Source organism: Macaca nemestrina, chromosome 6, assembly GCF_043159975.1.
Source record: "Macaca nemestrina isolate mMacNem1 chromosome 6, mMacNem.hap1, whole genome shotgun sequence".
Lineage (NCBI taxonomy): Eukaryota > Metazoa > Chordata > Mammalia > Primates > Cercopithecidae > Macaca > Macaca nemestrina.
In genome coordinates, this window is record NC_092130.1 from 170,993,252 (window position 1) to 171,012,964 (window position 19,713).

Consider the following 19,713-nt stretch of genomic DNA (forward strand, 5'->3'; position numbering starts at 1 on the left):
TAGACACAGTAGAAGTTAACCTCATCCTGTGTTTGATTTTCAAGGATGGACTCCTACTAAGTGCTCAAAGAAACTAGCCAGTGGCCACTGCCGCCATTATTTAATAGAATGGCTCCTTGTTCCAAAGAACACCTGACAGGAAGTTCTTGCCATTTATGTATATTGGATAGTCTGGGAGTCTGAACACGTTCCGTTAGCAGGATTTGTAGAAAGAGTCTTGATTTTAGTTTTGAATATTCAGGGCCTGATTTTCACTGGTAAGAATCAATACAGGGCCTGGCATGGAGGCACTTTGGGAGGCTGAGGCGAGAGAATTGCTTGAGCCCAGGAGTTTGAGACCAGCTTGGGCAACATAGGGAGACCTTGTCTTTAAAAAAAAAATTGAAAAAATTAGTTGGGTGTGGTGGCATGTGCCTGTAGTCCCAGCTACTTGGGAGGCTGAAGTGGGAGGATTGCTTGACCCTGAGAGGTCAAGGCTGTGGTGAGCTGTGATTGTGCTACTGCACTCCGGCCTGGACGACAGAGTGAGACTCCATCTCAGAAAGGAATGAATTGTTTTTGCTGAATGGAGCTAGCAATGTAGTCCTATGTTGGATGTACTCCTATACTGGATGTACATAGTAACTGCTTCCAGAGCTCCAGCAGTGGGTACGGATCTTGATTTCCCCATGCAAATGTTTGTGACGTTGCAAGACTTGCAGGCATGAAAACTTGGGACAGAAAATAGAACGATTTCATCAAGAGACTCATTGCCCCTGTGTTGCCTTTCTTAAAAACACAAATATTATAGTGATGTTGCTCAGAAAGTTTCATCACAGTGCGCCTAGAATAAAATACACACTGAGCCTGGCGTTCAGAGGCCTGTCTTCCTGTTTCTCTCTCTGCCTTCCTGTTTCTCTCTCTGCCTTCCTGTTTCTCTCTCATTCTGTGCTCCAGAAAGGCTTTCCCTGCCTTCCACACCGTGGCTCCAAGGCTTGCTGCTTTTGGCTCCAGCTCAAATATTCTCTCTGCCAACACCTTACTGGTCCTATTGTTGGAATCAGTCTTTTTCTCCACCTCTCTTGTATGCCTGTATCGTTTTGTTTGTGCTACAGCATTTCTCACAACCTGACATGTGTCTGCCTGTCCTGGACCCCACCTCTCATCTGCCTAGATGGGAGGCTGCGAAAAACAGGAACTTTTTATTGTATCTTTTGTTGGTTGAATTGAAAGGTACATATCTACACAGGTGAAATTAAATTTGGGTCATCTGACTTGTGTTTGTTTAATAAACTTGGTGAACAAATGCGTAAACAAAAATACAGCATATCCATACAATGGAATATTATTAAGCCATGAAAAGAAATAAAGAACTGATACAAGTTGCAACATGGATGAATCTTGAAGACATGCTAAGTGAAAAAAGTTGTAGAAATCCACACACTATACAATTCCATTCCTTTAAGTCCAGAATAGGAGATTCTTTTTTTTTTTTTTTTTTTTTTTGAGACAGTGTCTTGCTCTGTCTCCCAGGCTGGAGTGCAATGGTGCGATCTTGGCTCCTTGGTTCACTGTAACCTCTGCCTCCCTGGTTCAAGCGATTCTCTTGCCCCAGCCTCCCAAGTAGCTGGGATTACAGGTGTGCGCCACCATACCTGGCTAATTTTTTTTTTTTTTTTTTTTTTTGAGTAGAGATGTTGTTTCATGATATTGGCCAGGCTGGTCCTGAACTCTTGACCTCAAGTGATCTGCCCACCTAGGCCTCCCAAAGTGCTGGGATTACAGGCGAGAGCCACCGTACCGGGCCCCAGAAGAGGGGATTCTTGAGACAAAAAGTAGATTAGTGGTTGCTTAGGGCTGGAGAGTAGAGGGTGGATGCGGGAGTGGTAGCTAAAGGATAAGGGGTTTCCTCTTGAGGTAATGAAAATGTTCAAAAATTGACCGTAGTGTTGGTTGCATATATCTGAATATAAAAAGAAACACTAAATTGTCTACTTTAAGCGGGCAAATTGTATATGTATGAATTATATCTCAAAGCTGTTGAAAATTGAGCCCCTCCCTGCAAATGATAGTATTGAGAATAATACTAGCAATTAATAGTCATTACTTAGCCTCTTAGGCTTATGCTAAATGCTTTGCATACATTATTTACCTGTTCCAAGAATCCTATGAGGATAGTATTATTGCAAAAGCTTTTTTTTTTTTTTTTTTTGAGATGAGGTCTCACTCTGTCATCCAGGTTGGAGTACGGTAGCACGATCTCGGCTCAGTGCAACCTCCACCTCCCAGGCTCAAGAAATCCTCCAACCTCAGCCTCCCAAGTAGCAGGGACCACAGGCGTGCACCACAAGGCCTGGCTAATTTTTTGTATTTTTGGTAGAGATGAGGTATTGGCATATTGCACAGGCTGGTCTTGAACTCCTGAGCTCAGGTGATCCACCCACTTCAGCCTCCCAAAGTCCTGGGATTACATGAATGAGCCGCTGTGTCTGGCCAATTTTGAATCATGTTTAAACAAATTATTTCTAAATTTATTGAGGAGAAAACCATGCCTTAGTAACAACTTACCTTGTGTTAAACAACTAATTAAGTTCTGAGACTCCAGAACTGTGTGACCCAAATCCCCTTAACAGCTGTACTGTACAATTGGAAAGTCCACAGGATAATTTCTTTATAGAGGGCGTGACAAATGTGCCTTGACTTTTCTTTCTTTTCTTTTCTTTTTCTTTTTTTTTTAATACCAGGGTATTGCTCAGTCGTCCAGGCTGGAATGTAGTGGTGTGATCATGGCTCACTGCAGCCTCAGCCTCCTGGGCCTAAGTGATCCTTCTGTTTCAGCCTCCCAAAAAGCTGGGAGTGCAAGTGCATGCCACCACACATGGCTAATTTATTTTTTGTAGAGATGGGGTCTTGCTGTATTGCCCTGGCTGGTCCTGAACTCCTGGCCTCAAGCAGCCCTCCTACCTCGGCCTTCCAAAGTGCTGGGATTATATGCATGAACCACTGTGCCTGGCCAACTTTTCTTAAATAATTAAATGCGTGACTACCATTTTAGCAAGTAGAGGCATATCTTGTTTTATTGCACTTTGCAGATAGTGCACTTTTTTATTGTTGTTAGAGATAGGATTTTGCTATTATTGCCCAGGCTAGTCTCAAACTCCCGGGCTCAAGCGATCTTCTGGCCTCAGCATACTGAGTAGCTGAGATTACAGGTGTGAACCAACATGCCCCATTCAGTAGTGTGCTTCTTACAAATGGAAGGTTTATGCAGCTCTACAAGTCTGTTGGCACCATTTTTTCAACAGCATCGTGCTCACTTTTTGTCTCTTACATTTTGGTAATTCTTGCAATATTTCAAATTTTCCGCTATTTTTTATCTATTATGGTGATCCATGATCAGGGATTTTTGGTGTTTCTATTGTAAATGTTTTGGGGCTCCACAGACCATGCCCAAATAAGAGTGAACTTAATCGATAAATGTGTGTGTGTTCCTACTGCTGCACCGGCCATTCCTCCATCTCTCTCCATCTCCTTGGGCCCTCCTATTTCCTGAGACACAGCAACATTGAATTAGGCTGATTAATAACCCTACAGTGGGCTCCAAGTGTTCAAGTGAATGAATCACACTTCTCCCACTTTAAATCAAAAGCTAGAAATTATTAGGCTTAGTGAAGAAGGCAGTGGAAAACTGAAATAGACTGAAAATTAAGCCTCTGGCATCAAATAGCCAAGTTGTGAATGCAACGAAAAAGTTCTTGAGGGAGATTAAAAGTGCTACTCCAGTGAACACGCAAATGATAGGAAAGTGAAAAAGCTTTATTGCTGATATGGAGAAAGTTTGAGTGGTCTGGATAGAAAATCAAACTAGCCACAGCATATCCTTAAGCCAAAGCCTAATCTAGAGCAAGGCCCTAACTCTCTTCAGTTCTCTGAAAGCTGAGAGAAGTGAGGAAGGTGCAGAAGAAAAGTTTGAAGCTAGCAGCGGTAGGTTCATTAGGTTTAAGGAAAGAGCAGCCATCTCCTGAGCATAAAAATGCGAGGTGAAGCAGCAAGTGCTGATGGAGAAGCCGCAGCGGGTTATCCAGAAGATCTAGCTAAGATTGTTAATGACGGTTGCTGCACTAAACAGATTTTCTTTTTTTTCTTTTCTTTTTTTTCTTTTGAGACGGAGTCTCGCTCTGTCACCCAGGCTGGAGTGCAGTGGCCTGATGTTGGCTCACTGCAACCTCTGCCTCCCGGGTTCAAATGATTCTCCTGCCTCAGCCTCCTGAGTAGCTGGGATTACAGGCGTGTGCCACCACGCCCGGCTAATTTTTGTATTTTTAGCAGAGACGGGGTTTCACCATGTTGGTCAGGCTGGTCTTGAGCTCCTGACCTTGTGATCCACCCGCCTCAGCCTCCCAAAGTGTTGAGATTACAGGCCTCAGCCACCGCACCTGGCCAACAGATTTTCGGTATGGATGAAACAACCTTCTGTTAGAAGCTAGAGAGAAATCAATGCCTGGTTTCAAAGCTTCAAAGAATAAGCTGACTCTCTTGTTAGGGGTGAATGCAGCTGGTGATCTTAAGTTGAAGCCAATGCCCACTGGCCGTTCTGAAAATCATAGAGCTCTTGGCTGGGCGCGGTGGCTCAAGCCTGTAATCCCAGCACTTTGGGAGGCCAAGATGGGCGGATCACGAGGTCAGGAGATCAAGACCATCCTGGCTAACACGGTGAAACCCCGTCTCTACTAAAAAATACAAAAAAAAACCAACACTAGCCGGGCGAGGTAGCAGGCGCCTCTAGTCCCAGCTACTTGGGAGGCTGAGGCAGGAGAATGGCGGGAACCCGGGAGGCAGAGCTTGCAGTGAGCTGAGATCCGGCCACTGCACTCCAGCCTGGGCGACAGAGCAAGACTCCGTCTCAAAAGAAAAAAAAGAAAAGAAAAAAAAGAAAATCATAGAGCTCTTAGGAATGATGCCAGATCTACTCTGCCTTGCTCTGTAAATGGAACAACAAAGCCTGGATGACAGCACCTTTTTTTACAGCACGATTTTTGACTATTTTAAACCCACTGTTGAAACCTACTGATCAGAAAAAGGATTCCTTTCAAAATATTACTGCTCATTGATACCACACTTAGTTACTACTCAAGAGCTCTGGTGGCCGTATACAAGGACACGAATGTTGTTTTCATGCCTGTCAACACAGCATTCATTTTGTAGCCCGAGGATCAAGGGGGTAATTTTGACTTTTAAGTCTTGTATTTAAGAAATACATTTCATAAGGCTAGAGGCGCCATAGATAGTGATCACACTGATGGATCTGGTCAAAGTCGATTCAGAACCTTCAGGAAAGGATTCACCATTCTAGATGCCATTAATAACATTCATGATCCATGCGAGGAGGTCAAAGTATCAACATTAATAAGAGATTGGAAGAAGTTGATTTCAGTCCTTTTGGATGACTTTGAGACTTAAGTGGAGGAAGTAACTACAGATGTGGTTGAAATAGCAAGAGAATTAGAAGTGGAGCCTGAAAATGAGGCTGAATTGCTGCAACCCCATGATAAAATAGCAGTGATGAGGAGTCACTTTTGATGGATGAGCAAGGGAAGTTGTTTCTTGAGATGGAATCTACTACTGGTGAGGATGCTGTAAACATTGTTGAAACGATGACAAAGAATTTAGAATATTTTATGAACTTAGTTGGTAAAGTAGTGGCAGAGTTTGAGAAAATTGACTCTAAATTTGAAGGAAGTTCTGCTGTGGGTAAAATGCTGTCAAACAGCATCACATGCCACAGAGCAATCTTTCGTGAAGGAAAGAGTCTATCAATGCAGCAAACTTCATTGTTGTCTTATTTTTAAAAATTGCCGCAACCACCCCAACCTTCGGCAACCACCACCCTCATCAGTGAGCAACTGTTAACGTCAAGGCTGGATCCTACGCCCATGAAAAGATTTTTACTTACTGAAGGCTCAGATGATCATTAGAATTTCTTAGCAATAAACTATTTTTTAAAAATTAAACAATTTTTTTGAAGATAAACCAGACCAAAATGTCAAGCAATAAAGGATTTTAAAATTAAGTTACATACATTGGTTTTTGAACAGTGCTATTGCACCCTTAATAGACTCCAGTATAGCGTAAACATAACTTTTATATACAGTGGGAAACCAAAAATATTTGTGTAACTTGCTTTATTGCAATGTCCACTTTATTGTAGTGGTCTGGAACTAAGTATCTCCAAGGTATGCCTGTAAGTTCCTCCGTAAAATGCCAAAATTATAACTGAAATTATTTAAAGCTTTTGCTTTCTATCAAATGCCATCACCTTCTTAAAGTCAATTTTCTTTACCACCGTCACTAGCATTAGCACTAGCACTAGTACTAGTAGCATTCTTCCTCCCACTGCCCTCTCCCCCGACCCAGTTGGTTTTCCACTATGAAATCAGTTCTACAACTCATGTTAAGGGTCTTCAGGAATCAAGAACAAAGCCGCGCTGAGTGGGGGATACTGGTGATTGGCTGGCTGCCCTGAGGGTGACCCGCTGCTGTTTGCCAGCTTTCTGTGTGTCTTGGGTTCAAATTTGTACTGCACCGGAATAGATTGCCATAGTTCATGGATGTGGTGGGAAGAAAAATGTCCTCTCCAGGAATGTCCACATTCTAATTCCTGCACCTGTACAGATGTAATCAATGGGCTTGAGATGGGAGATTATTTTGGATTATTTATGTGGGCCCAGTGTTATCACGAGGGTTCCTATAAATTAAGAGGGAGCCAGGCATGTGAGAGAAGGTGATGTCAGGTCGGAAGCAGAGATTGGAGTCATGTGGGATCCAGAGCCTAGGAATGTGGGCAGCCTCTGGAAGCAGGAAGAGACAAGAAAACCTGCCTGAGGGCCCCAAGAAGGAACGCAGGCCTGCCGGTTCATTTCAGACTGACCTCCAGAACTGTATGATAACAAATGGTGATTTTCTTTTCTTTTTTTTTTTTGAGATGGAGTTTCACTCTTGTTGCCCAGGCTGTAGTGCAATGGTGCGATCTTGGCTCACTGCAACCTCTGCCTCCCGGGCTCAAGTGATTCTCCTGCCTCAGCTTCCCAAGTATCTGGGATTACAGGCGTGCACCACCACGCCTGGCTAATTTTGTATTTTGGGAGTCCCGCCTTGGCCTCCCAGAGTGCTGGGATTACAGGCGTGAGCCACTGCGCCTGGCCATAAATGGTGTTATTTTAAGCCATTAATTTTGTGGCAACTTCTTACAGCAGTTACAGGAAACCTATAATTGCATTCAACTCTGTTCTAAGTGCTTTACCTCCATCCACTCATTTCATCCTCACAATATCCCTGTGACCCCCACTTTACAGATGAGAAAACAGGTTCAGCAAGGACAAGGGATTCAGGGTCCCCTCATTAATGAGGTGGCAGAGCTGGGATCCTAACTTTGGCTGGCTCTGGAGGAGTCCTGTTTTTACCTCCTGTACTGTGCTCCTCATTAATCAATTTTAAAATCAATTTCAAGTCAATATTAATTTCAAAACCCTGAGATCTCATTTAAATGCATTTTAAAGGACAAATCTCAAGAGGATATTTAAGGTACCATTCATTTCTTTGTAATCAGTGATTGGGGTCTGCATTATTTTGTGTTTGTGATAGTACTAAAATGATCTTATTTTTTATTCTTTTTGGATCTGTCGTAAAAGTCTCTTTATTACCATACTTATTTGAGATATTTGGTAAAACCTGATTTTTGTCTCTTCTATTACTTTAAAATTGTGTTGGTGAAACCGGATTGTAGATGCCAGACCAAATTTGATGTGGAATCCTTTAATTCTACTTGAAATTGGGTAATAATTAGACATCTTTATGTTTGTTTTAAAAATAAGACAACAATGAACAAATAAACATATGTTAGCTCAGAACATAAAAATATGTAGTGCATGATTAAAACTTGTACTAATGGATATTAAATTAATAAATTGCTCAATAAGTTTGAGTACATTGTTTTCTAAGGATGACTCCTAGACACACAAAAAAATCAACATGTTGGAAAGAAAAGATTTTAGTCTTCTCGTGGTATTGAATAATGTTCTCCAAAATATCTTAATAGGATTTATTATGGGATCCTACACTTGGCATTTAGCTTGTATTCAGCTGAATTATCCTTTCAAAAGCATGAGTTTATTTGTCAATGAGAATTGTAGGAAAAAACACTCTCTTGGATTTCAGATTCGGTGCTATGTGTGTCTTTTCTGCTTGCTTTCATTCTAGGTATACCCCTAGAAACACTTACAGAAGAAAGTCAGTCAAGACATGTTCTACCTGCAAGTTTTGAAGCCAAGAGTTTGCAGAAAAGCAATTGGGGGTTCTTTCTTACTGGGCTTGTGGGTGGGACCCTGGTGGCTGTGTATGCTGTAGCCACACCGTTTATAACGCCAGCCCTTCGAAAAGTCTGTTTGCCATTTGTACCTGCAACTACGAAGCAGATTGAAAATGTTGTGAAAATGTTGCAATGCAGAAGAGGATCCCTTGTAGACATCGGTAGTGGCGACGGACGCATTGTGAGTTCTGCTAAAACATTTTAAGGTTTGGAACGAGAACTTAAAATTTCTATTTTACATTTAGTAAGGCTTACACAAAGACTTACTAAATCTGACAGCTCGAAAGAGTGCTCATTTCATTTTGTGTTTGTTTGACCAAACTATTAAACTACCAGCATGTTTGGAATTCATTTTTCCCAGATGTAATTTGTTCTTAAAGGAGGAAGTGCGCTGTTGACATGCCAGGGGAAAAAGAACGGTTAACTGGTAATTATTAAATTGTCTGTTAAGTACTTGGGCCGACAGAGGTGGCATGATGAGAAGAAACATGTTAAATCATGCAAACAACCCCATAGTTGTTTGCTTCTACATTTGTCTGTATTTATCCATGTATAAGTAATAATTCCTGGGGGGTAATATAGAGTTAAAATAAGAAAGAGCCAGTGATTAACCCTCACTAAGCCGAAGATCAGACTTTTTTAGCGAACTTCTCTCACTTGACCCCAGTTGGGCACCTATAAATAAAGACAAAAGGCCACTGACGGACAAGTGGGTGTCTCAGAGCAGGTTCCTCTGTGGGCAGGGTGGCACCATCCTTAGCCTTATCGCAGTGATGAGCTGAAAAGTTCCAGCAGCAGTGGGAAAGGCTGGTGCTATGGAAGCATTTAGTGTGAAGGCCAGCAGGACTCTCACCTTTCACCAGCTCCTACAGACATAGAGACTGATTTTGTGATTCTGAGCTAGAATATTCAGGAGGAGGTTAGAAAGTTAAGATATTTTTAATTTAATTTTTTTTTTTACTTTTAAAATCGTGTTAAGATACACATACCGTAGTGTTTACCATCTTAACCACGTGCAGGTGTACGGTTCAGGGTGGGAAGTACATTCACGTTGCCGTGCCACCGTCACCACCACCCATCTCCAGAACTCTTTCCATCTTGCAAAACTGAAACACTGCCCCAATTAAATAATAACTTTCTATTCCCCTCCTCCCCTCACCCTCAGGGAGCCACTATTTGTTTCTAAGAAATGTGTTAGTGGCCAGGTGCAGTGGCTCATGCCTGTAATCCTAGCATTTTGGGAGGCTGAGGTGGACGGATCACGAGGTCAGGAGTTCAAGACCAGCCTGACCAACATGGTGAAACCCCTTCTCTACTAAAAATACAAAAATTAGCCGGACGTGGTGGCACACGCCTGTAACCCCAGCTGCTAAGGAGGCTGAGGCAGTAGAATCGCTTTAACCCGGGAGGTGGAGGTTGCACTGGGCCAAGATCATGCCACTGCACTCCAGCCTGGGCAACAGAGCGAGACTCCATCTCAAAAAAAAAAAAAGTATTGGTCTGTTTTCACGCTGCTGATAAAGACATACCTGAGACTGGGCAGTTTACAAAAGAAAGAGGTTGATTGGACTTACAGTTTAACATGGCTGGGGAGGCCTCACAATCATGGTGGAAGGTGAAAGGCAAGGAGGAGCAAGTCGTGTCTTACATGGAAGGTGGGAAGCAAGGAGAGAACTTGTGCAGGGAAACTCCCCCTTATAAAACCAGATCTTGTAAGACTTACTCACTATCATGAGAATAGCATGGGAAAGACCTGCCCCCATTATTCAGTTACCTCCTGCCAGGTCCCTCCCACAACACATGGGAATTCAAGATGAGATTTGGGTGGGGACACAGAGGCAAACCATATCAAGAAATCAAAGAGAAAGTTTTAAAATCCATGTTTGAATGCTTTACGTATTTGAACGGTATCTTTGTGGTTTCTGAGAAAATGTTTTCTTGTAGCACTATAGTTACTTGGGAACTATCTTAGGTGGAACAGCTGAGTCAAGGGATGCTCCCTTAAAGAATGGGGCAGGACAGGACGGGCAGAGAGAACCCAGGACTGCCCCATATCCCTTCCACTCTCCGGAGGCTGGTGGGATTCCACAGTTGACTTTATTCGGATTAATTTCATTTTATTTTGCCTGTTTTCAGTTTTGAGTGAATAGTCATTAACTACAAAGGAAATATGTAACTAATTGCAGATTTTTCATTGACAGATTATTTTTATTGCACATTATTACTTGTTCACAAAATCATCCTCCCCAACACATTCATTTCACTGCTGCTGTGCTAGCCCACTGATGGAGAGATGTAGTGGATTTTCGGCAATGTTTTGTTCAACCTCCCCGGGGGTTGGCTGACCTAGAATCAATTATGGAGGTGTTCAAAGTGAACCTGAATGTCTATTCTGATACTTGAGGTGAAATCTTTAACCAATCAAGAAAAAACTAAGTTACATAGGTTAACTATTACCTTGTCCACAAAGCTGTATCACTTTAGAGACACATTTTTAAATGATGTCTTAGTCACAGGAGGCACTTTTTGATTGGATGTTTAAACCATTGATAGGAGATATTCATATTGTTTGACCGTATATGTTCATTTTTTCTTCATATTTTGAATAAATCCTGCCTCTCTCCACAGGTCATAGCGGCTGCGAAGGAAGGGTTCACAGCAGTTGGTTATGAATTAAACCCATGGCTAGTTTGGTACTCCAGATACCGCGCTTGGCGAGAAGGTGTGCATGGTTCTGCCAAATTTTATATTTCGGATTTGTGGAAGGTATGTAAGGCAGAGAATGGCCCTAGAGAAATCCAAGGGAAAGTTTATTATTCAAAATTAGTATGACTGAGAACTGAAAAAATGTATTAAAAGAAAAATAATTAAAATCCATGTGAATATTCTGGCATAATGAAATGTGTAAAATTGATACATTTTACAAATAGTCTCCTTTAGAGAGAAGCTTAAAGTTTTTATGTATAGGTCTTGTGAATTCCAAGAATTTATTTACTAAATTAGTGTGTTCTAATTTCTGTTTCTTACAAAATAATGAGATTTTTCATCTCATTTGGAAATCCTATAAATTATTATTGATAAATATTAGACTTTTCCATTTGTGTGCCTGTGTGTGTGTGTGTATGCATATTCGTATATTTAGAGAGACACAGAGATGGATGCTAGAGAATCATGCTGTCATGGTTATTTCTTATCCTCATAAAGTATAAGATACTTCCAAATTTATTTGTACTCTAAAAACTCTAAAAATGCCCTGTAATTTTGCTTTAGGAATGTTCCATAAAATGCTTTTTCTTAAATAAGAATTTTCCATTGTAATATTGTCATCAGTAGCTTACAAAAATTCACTTGAGTTTTGCTTGCATTGTTTTTTTATGCCATATGTGCATAAACGATCTCTCTATAGAGTAAATAAGACTTTTATTGGGCAATAAGAATTTTAACTGGCAAAGCACATTTCCCCCCGGTTTTTCAACTGAAGACCATTTTATTGCACTTTTTTCACATAGTATTTTAGAGAAGAGGAGGGAGACTCAAATTTTAAGGATGGTTCAACAACAACAAAAAAAACCCCAGATGGTTCTGAAGTCTCTCGCGTTCTGGTGAAGCTGGTTTGGTGTAGAGTGGACTGGTGCAGGAACACGTGGCCCCGGTGCCACCAGCTGGTCACAGTGGGGTCACAGTGTGGTCACTAGCTGTCCGACACAGGACCACTTGGGCGCGCCCTGCATGGAGTCGCCCTGAGGATGAGATGGGATGACTTACAGGGAAGCGTTTGGAAAACTGTAATGGATTGAATTAAAATGAATGAGAGCATGAATGTATTATTCTTTTCCTTGTGAAATCTTAAGGAGGGCCGCTCTTTTTAGGAATTTGTCAAAACCCACCGTTTGATAAAACGGAAAACTGCTACCCATTTCTGTGAAACAAGTTAAGCTTAACATTTGGCTTTTTGCATTTAATCTACCGATTGTTTTCCCACCTTGTTCAGGTTACTTTTTCGCAGTACTCGAACGTTGTTATTTTCGGTGTGCCTCAGATGGTGAGTACACACTTTTCTGCTCTCTCTTTGGGGTTAGATGATGTTGAAGGCCCTTCCAGCCGCAACACCACCACTCACCCGTGTGATGGTGATGGCCTCCCAGAGATTTTAGGGAACACTGGATTTCAGTTCATTGATTTAATAAAATAATTCAGTCTTAGAAGTTTAATCAGGAAAGATTCAGTCATACTTTTAAACTTTGGCTTCAGATGAAATTCTCAATGATTTAACTAAGCCTTAAACATTCCAGTTTGGAAGCTGCTTTCTGAGGTCCCCGTGTCTAATGTAGTTGGCAGTTTTCACAGCCACTCACTTCCACTCGGCTGAAGTCGCTCTGGAAAGTTAATGGGATGTTCCCTCTGAATTGATCATTCCTCCCATTTGGCAGGAAGATAATTTTCTGGGTGGATGAGCATTGAGTAGTTTCAGTTTACCTCAGTTTACTGATTTGCTAAAGAATGGCATATTGAACTTTGATTATGTACTTTCAAAAGTGAAAATGCCACAGTACTGCACTGAAAATGGCCCTCCTTAGCCTTTGGAAAGATGGTCATGGTGGGAAGCTTTTACTGTATTGCTGGTGCGCAGACCATGGAAGGAAATCCCTTTTCACTTTTCAGTCTATCATTGTAGCCATCATAAAATTGGCAGAATTGGATGTTTGCTAAAATGCTGCAATATAGCTGATAGTTTTTAAAAAGACAATTTACTTTTTTTTGTTTTTTTATTAATACCTGCATTTTTGTATAAGACATTTCAGTGCTTGAGAAATGTATTTCTACTACTAAGACCTTCAGTATAATGCCATATACTTTAATTTTAAAATATAATTTAGAAATGCTTTTGTAAAATACTCTTTTTTTTTGAGCCAGGGTCTTGCTCTGTTGCCCAGGCTGGAGTGCAGTGGCATGATCTCGGCTCACTGCAACCTCTACCTCCCTGGTTCAAGCAATTCTGCATCAGCCTGCTGAGCAGCTGGGACTACAGGCACTTGCCACCATGCCCAGCTAATTTTTTTATTTTTAGTAGAGGTGGGGTTTTGCCATGTTGGCCAGGCTGGTCTTGAATTCCTGACCTCAAGTGATCTGCCTGCCTCGGCCTCCCAAAGTACTAGGATTACAAGTGTGAGCCGTTGTGCCCAGTCTTGTAAAATATTCTTGAAAGTGACAGTATCCTGTACATTTATAATTCTCATTATGCCTAAAATTAAGACCAAACTTTGGTATCCAGCCTTTTCTTATAGAAGTGAAATGAGGTAGAAGGGCACATTCCCTGGTCATTTTTAAGGAAACTGATTGGGATCATAGATTGATATGTAATTTTGATGGTGATTTATTACCTGTGATGTTTGGGCTTTAGTTCTAAAATGGAATGTGTTCGCTTTTTGGAGCCAAGTAACTTTAATTTGAATCCGTGCTTTATAGATAGAATGTTAGCATTTACTGGCAATTCCGTGCTGTGTGGAGAGGCAGGATGATGAAACCAGGGTTACTTGTCCCAGCGGGGGGCAGCAGTGGCCTTTGGTAGTCATCGTCACTCCAGGACCTGTAGAACCAACTCCAGGTGCTTCTTACCATGTTTGAAGTAGACTGACTCACTTTTTGGAGCTGTTCAGTCAGGGGAAATAAGAGTCTTATTATTTATGAATACTTTTGTGATTAATGTCCATTCTTCTGTATGTAGAGAAATCTGAAATAAGGAACATGTAGCATTTCACTATTCCCAAGGAAAATGGGGAGCAGCTGAAAGACACAAAGTGTCCACGTTCCCTGTCATAACAGAGATCTGGCCAACTCGCCGTCTCCATGCTGGTGGGTTGGTCAGGGGTGCGGAGGCCAGGATGACTTCTGTTGGTTTGGAAGGCGGAGTGTTGTGTGTGGAGGGCCCCACTTTCAACCTTCATTAAGCTGTGTCTCAGCAGAGGCCATGAGGGGGCGGGGCGTGTGCTGTGAACCATGGCCAGCTGCGGCTGGGTGACTCCACAAAGCCAGCGTGCCATGAGATGTTCCCATGGCAGCTGATGCCCAGATAGATACTCAGTGAGCCAGGGGAGCCTTGGGGAGGTCCAGAGCCAGGAATCCCTGGGGCTGTAAACCCTCACCCCTGTTTCTGATACCAGACTGATGATCCCTAACAGCTCTGTGCAGTTGTAGCTCAAAATCAGAGGTGCTGTAGCAGTTCCACACAAGTATGTATCTAACTGAAAAGGAGCAGGAATCCCATTTGGATCTGGTCAAGCCAGTCCTGGGGTTGTAAACATCCACGTTTAACATGAGCTTATGCACCAATCTTTTCAAAGTGCAGAGCAGACCAATCTTGTTCTCGTGAAAACCCTTCTGTGACTTCTTGCTGTTTTTAGGGATAAGGTCCAAACACTGTGGCCCTGAGGCTGGTGTGCAGTGGCCCTTGCTCCCTTCCAGCTTCCTCTGGGCCATGCTGCCCTCAGCTCTCTGTACCAGTCTTCCGTCCTTCTCTTGGCCCCTTGGACCTCACCATTGCTGCTCTTCCCAGAGCCTGGGGCTGTGTCCTTCCCTCTGACTGTGGTCTCCCTGGCTCTGGACTTCATTGGTGAATAGCACTGACAACTTATGGGCCAGCTGTCTTTTCCTCTGCAAGGCAATTTTTTTTTTTTTTTTTCGAGACAGCAGAGTCTCACTCTGTCGCCTAGGCTTGAGTGCAGTGGTGCATCTCAGCTCACTGCAAGCTCCGCCTCCCAGGTTCACGCCATTCTCCTGCCTCCGCCTCTCGAGTAGCTGGGTCTACAGGCACCTGCCACCGTGCCCAGCTAATTTTTTGTATTTTTTTAGTAGAGACAGGGTTTCACCATGTTAGCCAGGATGGTCTCGATCTCCTGACCTCATGATCTGCCCGCCTCGGCCTCCCAAAGTACTGGGATTACAGGCTTGAGCCACTGTGCCCGGCCTCTGCAAGGCAGTCCTTGATGCCAATGAGGCGAGCTCCAGTGGCCTGCTTTGCACTCACATAGTATCTTGTTGCCCTGTCCTTAGATGGGTTATTGTGCATTTCTTTGTCTGAAGGCTTCGACAGTGCTTGCTGTGTGCACTGCATCATCAGCTCGGGGGTAGGGAGCAGGCCTGTCCTCTTCCAGCTGGCCCAGGCCTCCAGCACTGCAGCACTGGCACAGGCATTGCTTGGTAAATGGTCGTTGAATGAATGAATGTGGTCTGAGTATACCCAGTATTTATACTTTTCCCAGAAAGCTATCTACTTTCATAACTTCAAAGAATGACTAATTTAATTTTAGTTACAAATTCTGTTCTGAATTTTTTTTCTTTTTTTTTTTGAGACAGAGTCTCACTCTGTTGCCCAGGCTGTAGTGCAGTCATGTGTGATCTTGGCTCACTGCAGCCCCAGCCTCCTGGACTCAAGCGATCACCTGCCTCAGCCTGCCAAGTCACTGGGAATACAGGCGTGTGCCACCATGTCCGGCTAATTGTTTTAGTTTTTGTAGGGACGGAGTCTCACTATGTTGCCCAGGCTGGTCTCGAACTCCTGGGCTCAAGCATTCCTCCTGCTGCAGACTCCCAAAGTGTTGGGATTACAGGCATGAGCCACCATGCTTGGCTGTTATGAATTGATGAACAAAAATATTATCATTATGTTCTAATAAAGAAAAATAACTCATAGCTGAATAACTTTTTCTTCCTTCCTTCGTTCATTTGACAAGCGTGGCCACTATAGCAAGCCCTGTTCTAATCACTTGGAATATTTCAGTGAGTACGAGAGAAAACACGCCTGCCCCAGGTGCTCATATGCTAGTGGGGAGAGCAGATATTACATGAGACGCCTATAGAAGATGCATCATACAGCAGAAGCAAAAGTGCTGTGGAGCAAAGCAAAGCAAGGGTGGGGTGGGGCAGGGACAGGATCCCTGCAAAGGTGACCTTTGAGGTTAGGGAGGGGGCTTGCAGGGAAAAGCGCCTTGGACAGGGTGGGGGGCAGTGCGGCAAGCAGGCAGGTATGGCGTGAGTGTGCGTGGGGAGGTCAGAGAGGAAGCAGGATGGGAAGGACACCAGCCCTTGGAAGGACAGAAGCCTTGAGTGAGCAGAGAGGAATGCATGCAGGGCTGGCTGGGCTGGAGAAGGGTCACAGGCTGCTATGTGGAGGCAGGGGTGGGTACAAGCTGGGAGACAGGTTATAAACTCTTGCAGATGTCCAGGCCATGGAGTAACTGGTGAGAAGCATCAAATTCTGTGTGCATTGTGAAGGTAGAATCCACAGGACTAGCTGGCAGATCTAACATGGGGAGAGAGGCAAAGGCGGGGTCACAGGTAGCCCCAGGGTGTTGGCCCAAGTTACTGGAAGTTTGGAGTTGCCTTGGGAAGTGGAAGCTTGTGTCTAGCACCTTAGACCACTGGGCCATCCTGCCACATGCTTGGGGTTGCCTTGAACTATGCTGGGGAAGGTGCAAGCGGAGCTGGCTAGGAAAGTCAGCATGTGCATGTGATGTTTGGGTGTGCATGACATCAGGCTGGCAGTGGTGGGTGAGAAGGAGTCTGGGGTTCGGGCCAGAGAACGGGCTGGAGATGTACGTTTGTTGGTTATCAGCACACGTGAAGCCTGGGAGTAGCTGAGATTCCCTGGGGAGCACGAGGATGAGCCGTTGAAGACCTGAGCTCTGGACCCTGGCATTAGAGGTCTGGGAAATGAGGGGCAACCAGTAGGACTCGGAGAGGGGAGCCTGGGGAGGAGGAAGTGCCAGGAGTGAGTTACCCTGGTGGTCCAGTGAAACCGGGGTTCCTGGGGGGCGGGGTGTGTGTGTATGGCAGGGCTAGATTATCTTATACCTTTGAGAACTATGTTTAAAATTTTGTAGACATAATTAGAATAGGATGAGTTCATGTCACTTTGAAACCTATAATTGTATGAATAATTTTGAATTCCATTAGGCAGACATGACACATCACGGCTTCTCTTTGTGTATGATATCAAGCACCAGATTCGTTGCATATTTATGTGTAATTTAGTCAGTTAATTTCTTATGATGGAAATAGCTCCTTTCATTTTTAGGTTTATCTTGACTTAGCATATGACAATCATTTGGAAATAAAAGAAACTATAAAAGAGAAAAGAATAATAGCATCATGAATAAGTTTACAATTATCTTTTTTATGAACAAAATTACCATAAGAAATCTCTGATATTTTGGAAAAACACATATTGTTTCATTCTTTGCTTGTTTAATTTTTCCCTCAAGGAACACAACTTTTTTTTTTTTTTTAAATCCTATACTGGCTATTGAAAGAATAGAAATTCCTCCATCCTTAGTGGAATTTATTCTGTGTTATCTTGGCATTGATTCTGATGAACAATTAGAATTTGGCTCATTCCAGCCATAGGTCATGTAGAAGAGTTTTTCTAAGCACTTGTATAAGATTTAGGTCAGGACTAAAACCATCATAGAAGCCCTATCAATTTGGTCTTGATTTAATCTGTTTTTTTAAGAGGAGTAATTTTTGCTTAGATCTTGTTTTCTAAATATCACTTCTTACTAAGAGGAATCAGGAATCTTTGAGGAAAAGGCTGAATCAGGGCTGTGGAAGGAAGATACAAAAGCCAGGAACATTTTATTGAGCCAGAATGTAAGGAAGTGCTCACAGTATTTGATAACAGCATGTCCAAAGGACAGAGAAGCCAGCGGCAAGAGCCTCCCAGTGGCCAAATTAGGACAATTCGAGCATTCGAATACACAAGGACAGTAATGGATTATAACCTATCAAATGAAATAAGAATATAGGTGTTTGTCCTTACAGCAGATTGGTAGACAAGAAGAGAGAGAGGCAGAGCAGGTGAGGGGAAAGCCCTGCCTTATGGTAGAGTGCCAACTGTACGTCTAGAAGAAAGGACAGAATTAGCAGATTGATTCAGGCCAGAATTGTCCGTGATTGCTATTTGATTCAGGCCAGAATTGTCCGTGAGTGCTACTCCAAGTGTGGGGACTGTCTGATGAGTAACAGGATTCACATCAACCCGAAGCATCTCCTCACAAACTACTCATTATAAAAGGAAAAATAGCAACTGCACAGTGGAGACACCGGATTCCACCTTGACTGTGTGACTGATGCCATCATCAAGAGCAGAAGGGCCTCCTGGGTGTCTGGAGCCCTGCTAAGTTCACAGCCTCGCAGGTGGGGTGTTGCCAAAGACCACACACTGCACTGCTCATGAGCATACATCAGAGGACCCACCGCCAGGGCCGCTCGGTCCAATAACTGAAGAATGTTATTGTCACAGAAACCGAAGGAAGACTGAGGAGCTGTTTTCCCTCTAAGGAGACCAAAGGAATGCTATGGCTAAATGCAAAAGTGATCCTGGACAGGATCATACCTTTGGGAAATGTTATACAGAACATTACTGGGACAATGACAGAATTGCAGTGTTGGGACAATGACAGAATTGCAGTGTTATTTGGAATTACTGTATTGGAATACAATGTTAAATTTCCTGAAGATAACTGTGCTGGGATTATGTATGAAAATATTTTTCTTAGAAAATACACACTGAAGTATTAAGGGAGTAAAGTAGCATATTGTATGCCACCTTTTCTCCAATGGTTTAGGAAAAAAAATGTTCAAAGAGAGAGGAAGAGAACAAATGTGACAAAATGTTGAAAATTGGCAAACCCATAGGCCAGGTGCAGTGGCTCACGCCTGTAGTCCCAACACTTGGACAGGCTGAGGCGGGCAGATGGCTTGAGCTCATGAGTTGAGGACCAGCCCAGGCAACATGGCAGAACTCCGTCTCTACAAAATTAGGAGGTTGAGGTGGGAGGATGGTTTGAGTCCAGGAGGCAGAGGTTGCATTGAGCCAAGATCGCACCAATGCAGTCCAGCCTGGGTGATAGACCTTGTCTCTCAAAAAAAAAAAAAAAAAGTTATTGAACCTGGGTATAGGTATACAGGAGTTCTTTGTTCTTCTTTGTTCTGTTATTGCAACTTTTCTGGAAGTTTGAAATTATCCCAAAATAACAAGTTAAAAGAAGAAAGTAGAAAAAAAGTATTTTTAGGATGTGAAGGTGGTAATATATTTTTAGGACCTGCAGATAAATTTTTAAGTAGTTGTTAATTTGTTGATGTAATTAAAATATCAGTACTTTTAGCGAATAATAAAAACTCTTCTTTATTGGTAGATAACAAAATGGTACAACAGTGGTATAAGTTAGGCTAACTCTTAAGAAATCCATTATTAGTACATTATGGGTACATTTAAAAAAATTATGAAATATTTCATGGTATTTCCAGTTGGTAGAATAGTGTGTGTTTTTTCATGGTCTAACTATACTACATTTCATTGACTGTAGATCTTG

The 19,713-nt window shown here is 42.7% G+C and overlaps 1 protein-coding gene across 5 annotated transcripts in view; it reads left to right on the plus strand.

Annotated features, from left to right (window-relative positions):
• Positions 1-19,713, plus strand: part of ATPSCKMT (ATP synthase c subunit lysine N-methyltransferase) — a 203,522-nt gene that overhangs the window by 1,981 nt on the left and 181,828 nt on the right. For 4 of the 5 annotated variants that reach the window (XM_071099098.1, XM_071099100.1, XM_071099101.1 and 1 more), the window contains exons 2-4: positions 8,236-8,525; positions 10,973-11,110; positions 12,336-12,386. In XM_071099098.1, the coding sequence (XP_070955199.1) occupies positions 8,236-8,525; positions 10,973-11,110; positions 12,336-12,386 (479 nt within the window). The remainder of the gene's footprint in view (positions 1-8,235; positions 8,526-10,972; positions 11,111-12,335; positions 12,387-19,713) is intronic. The other variant, XM_011754326.2, reaches the window with a different exon arrangement.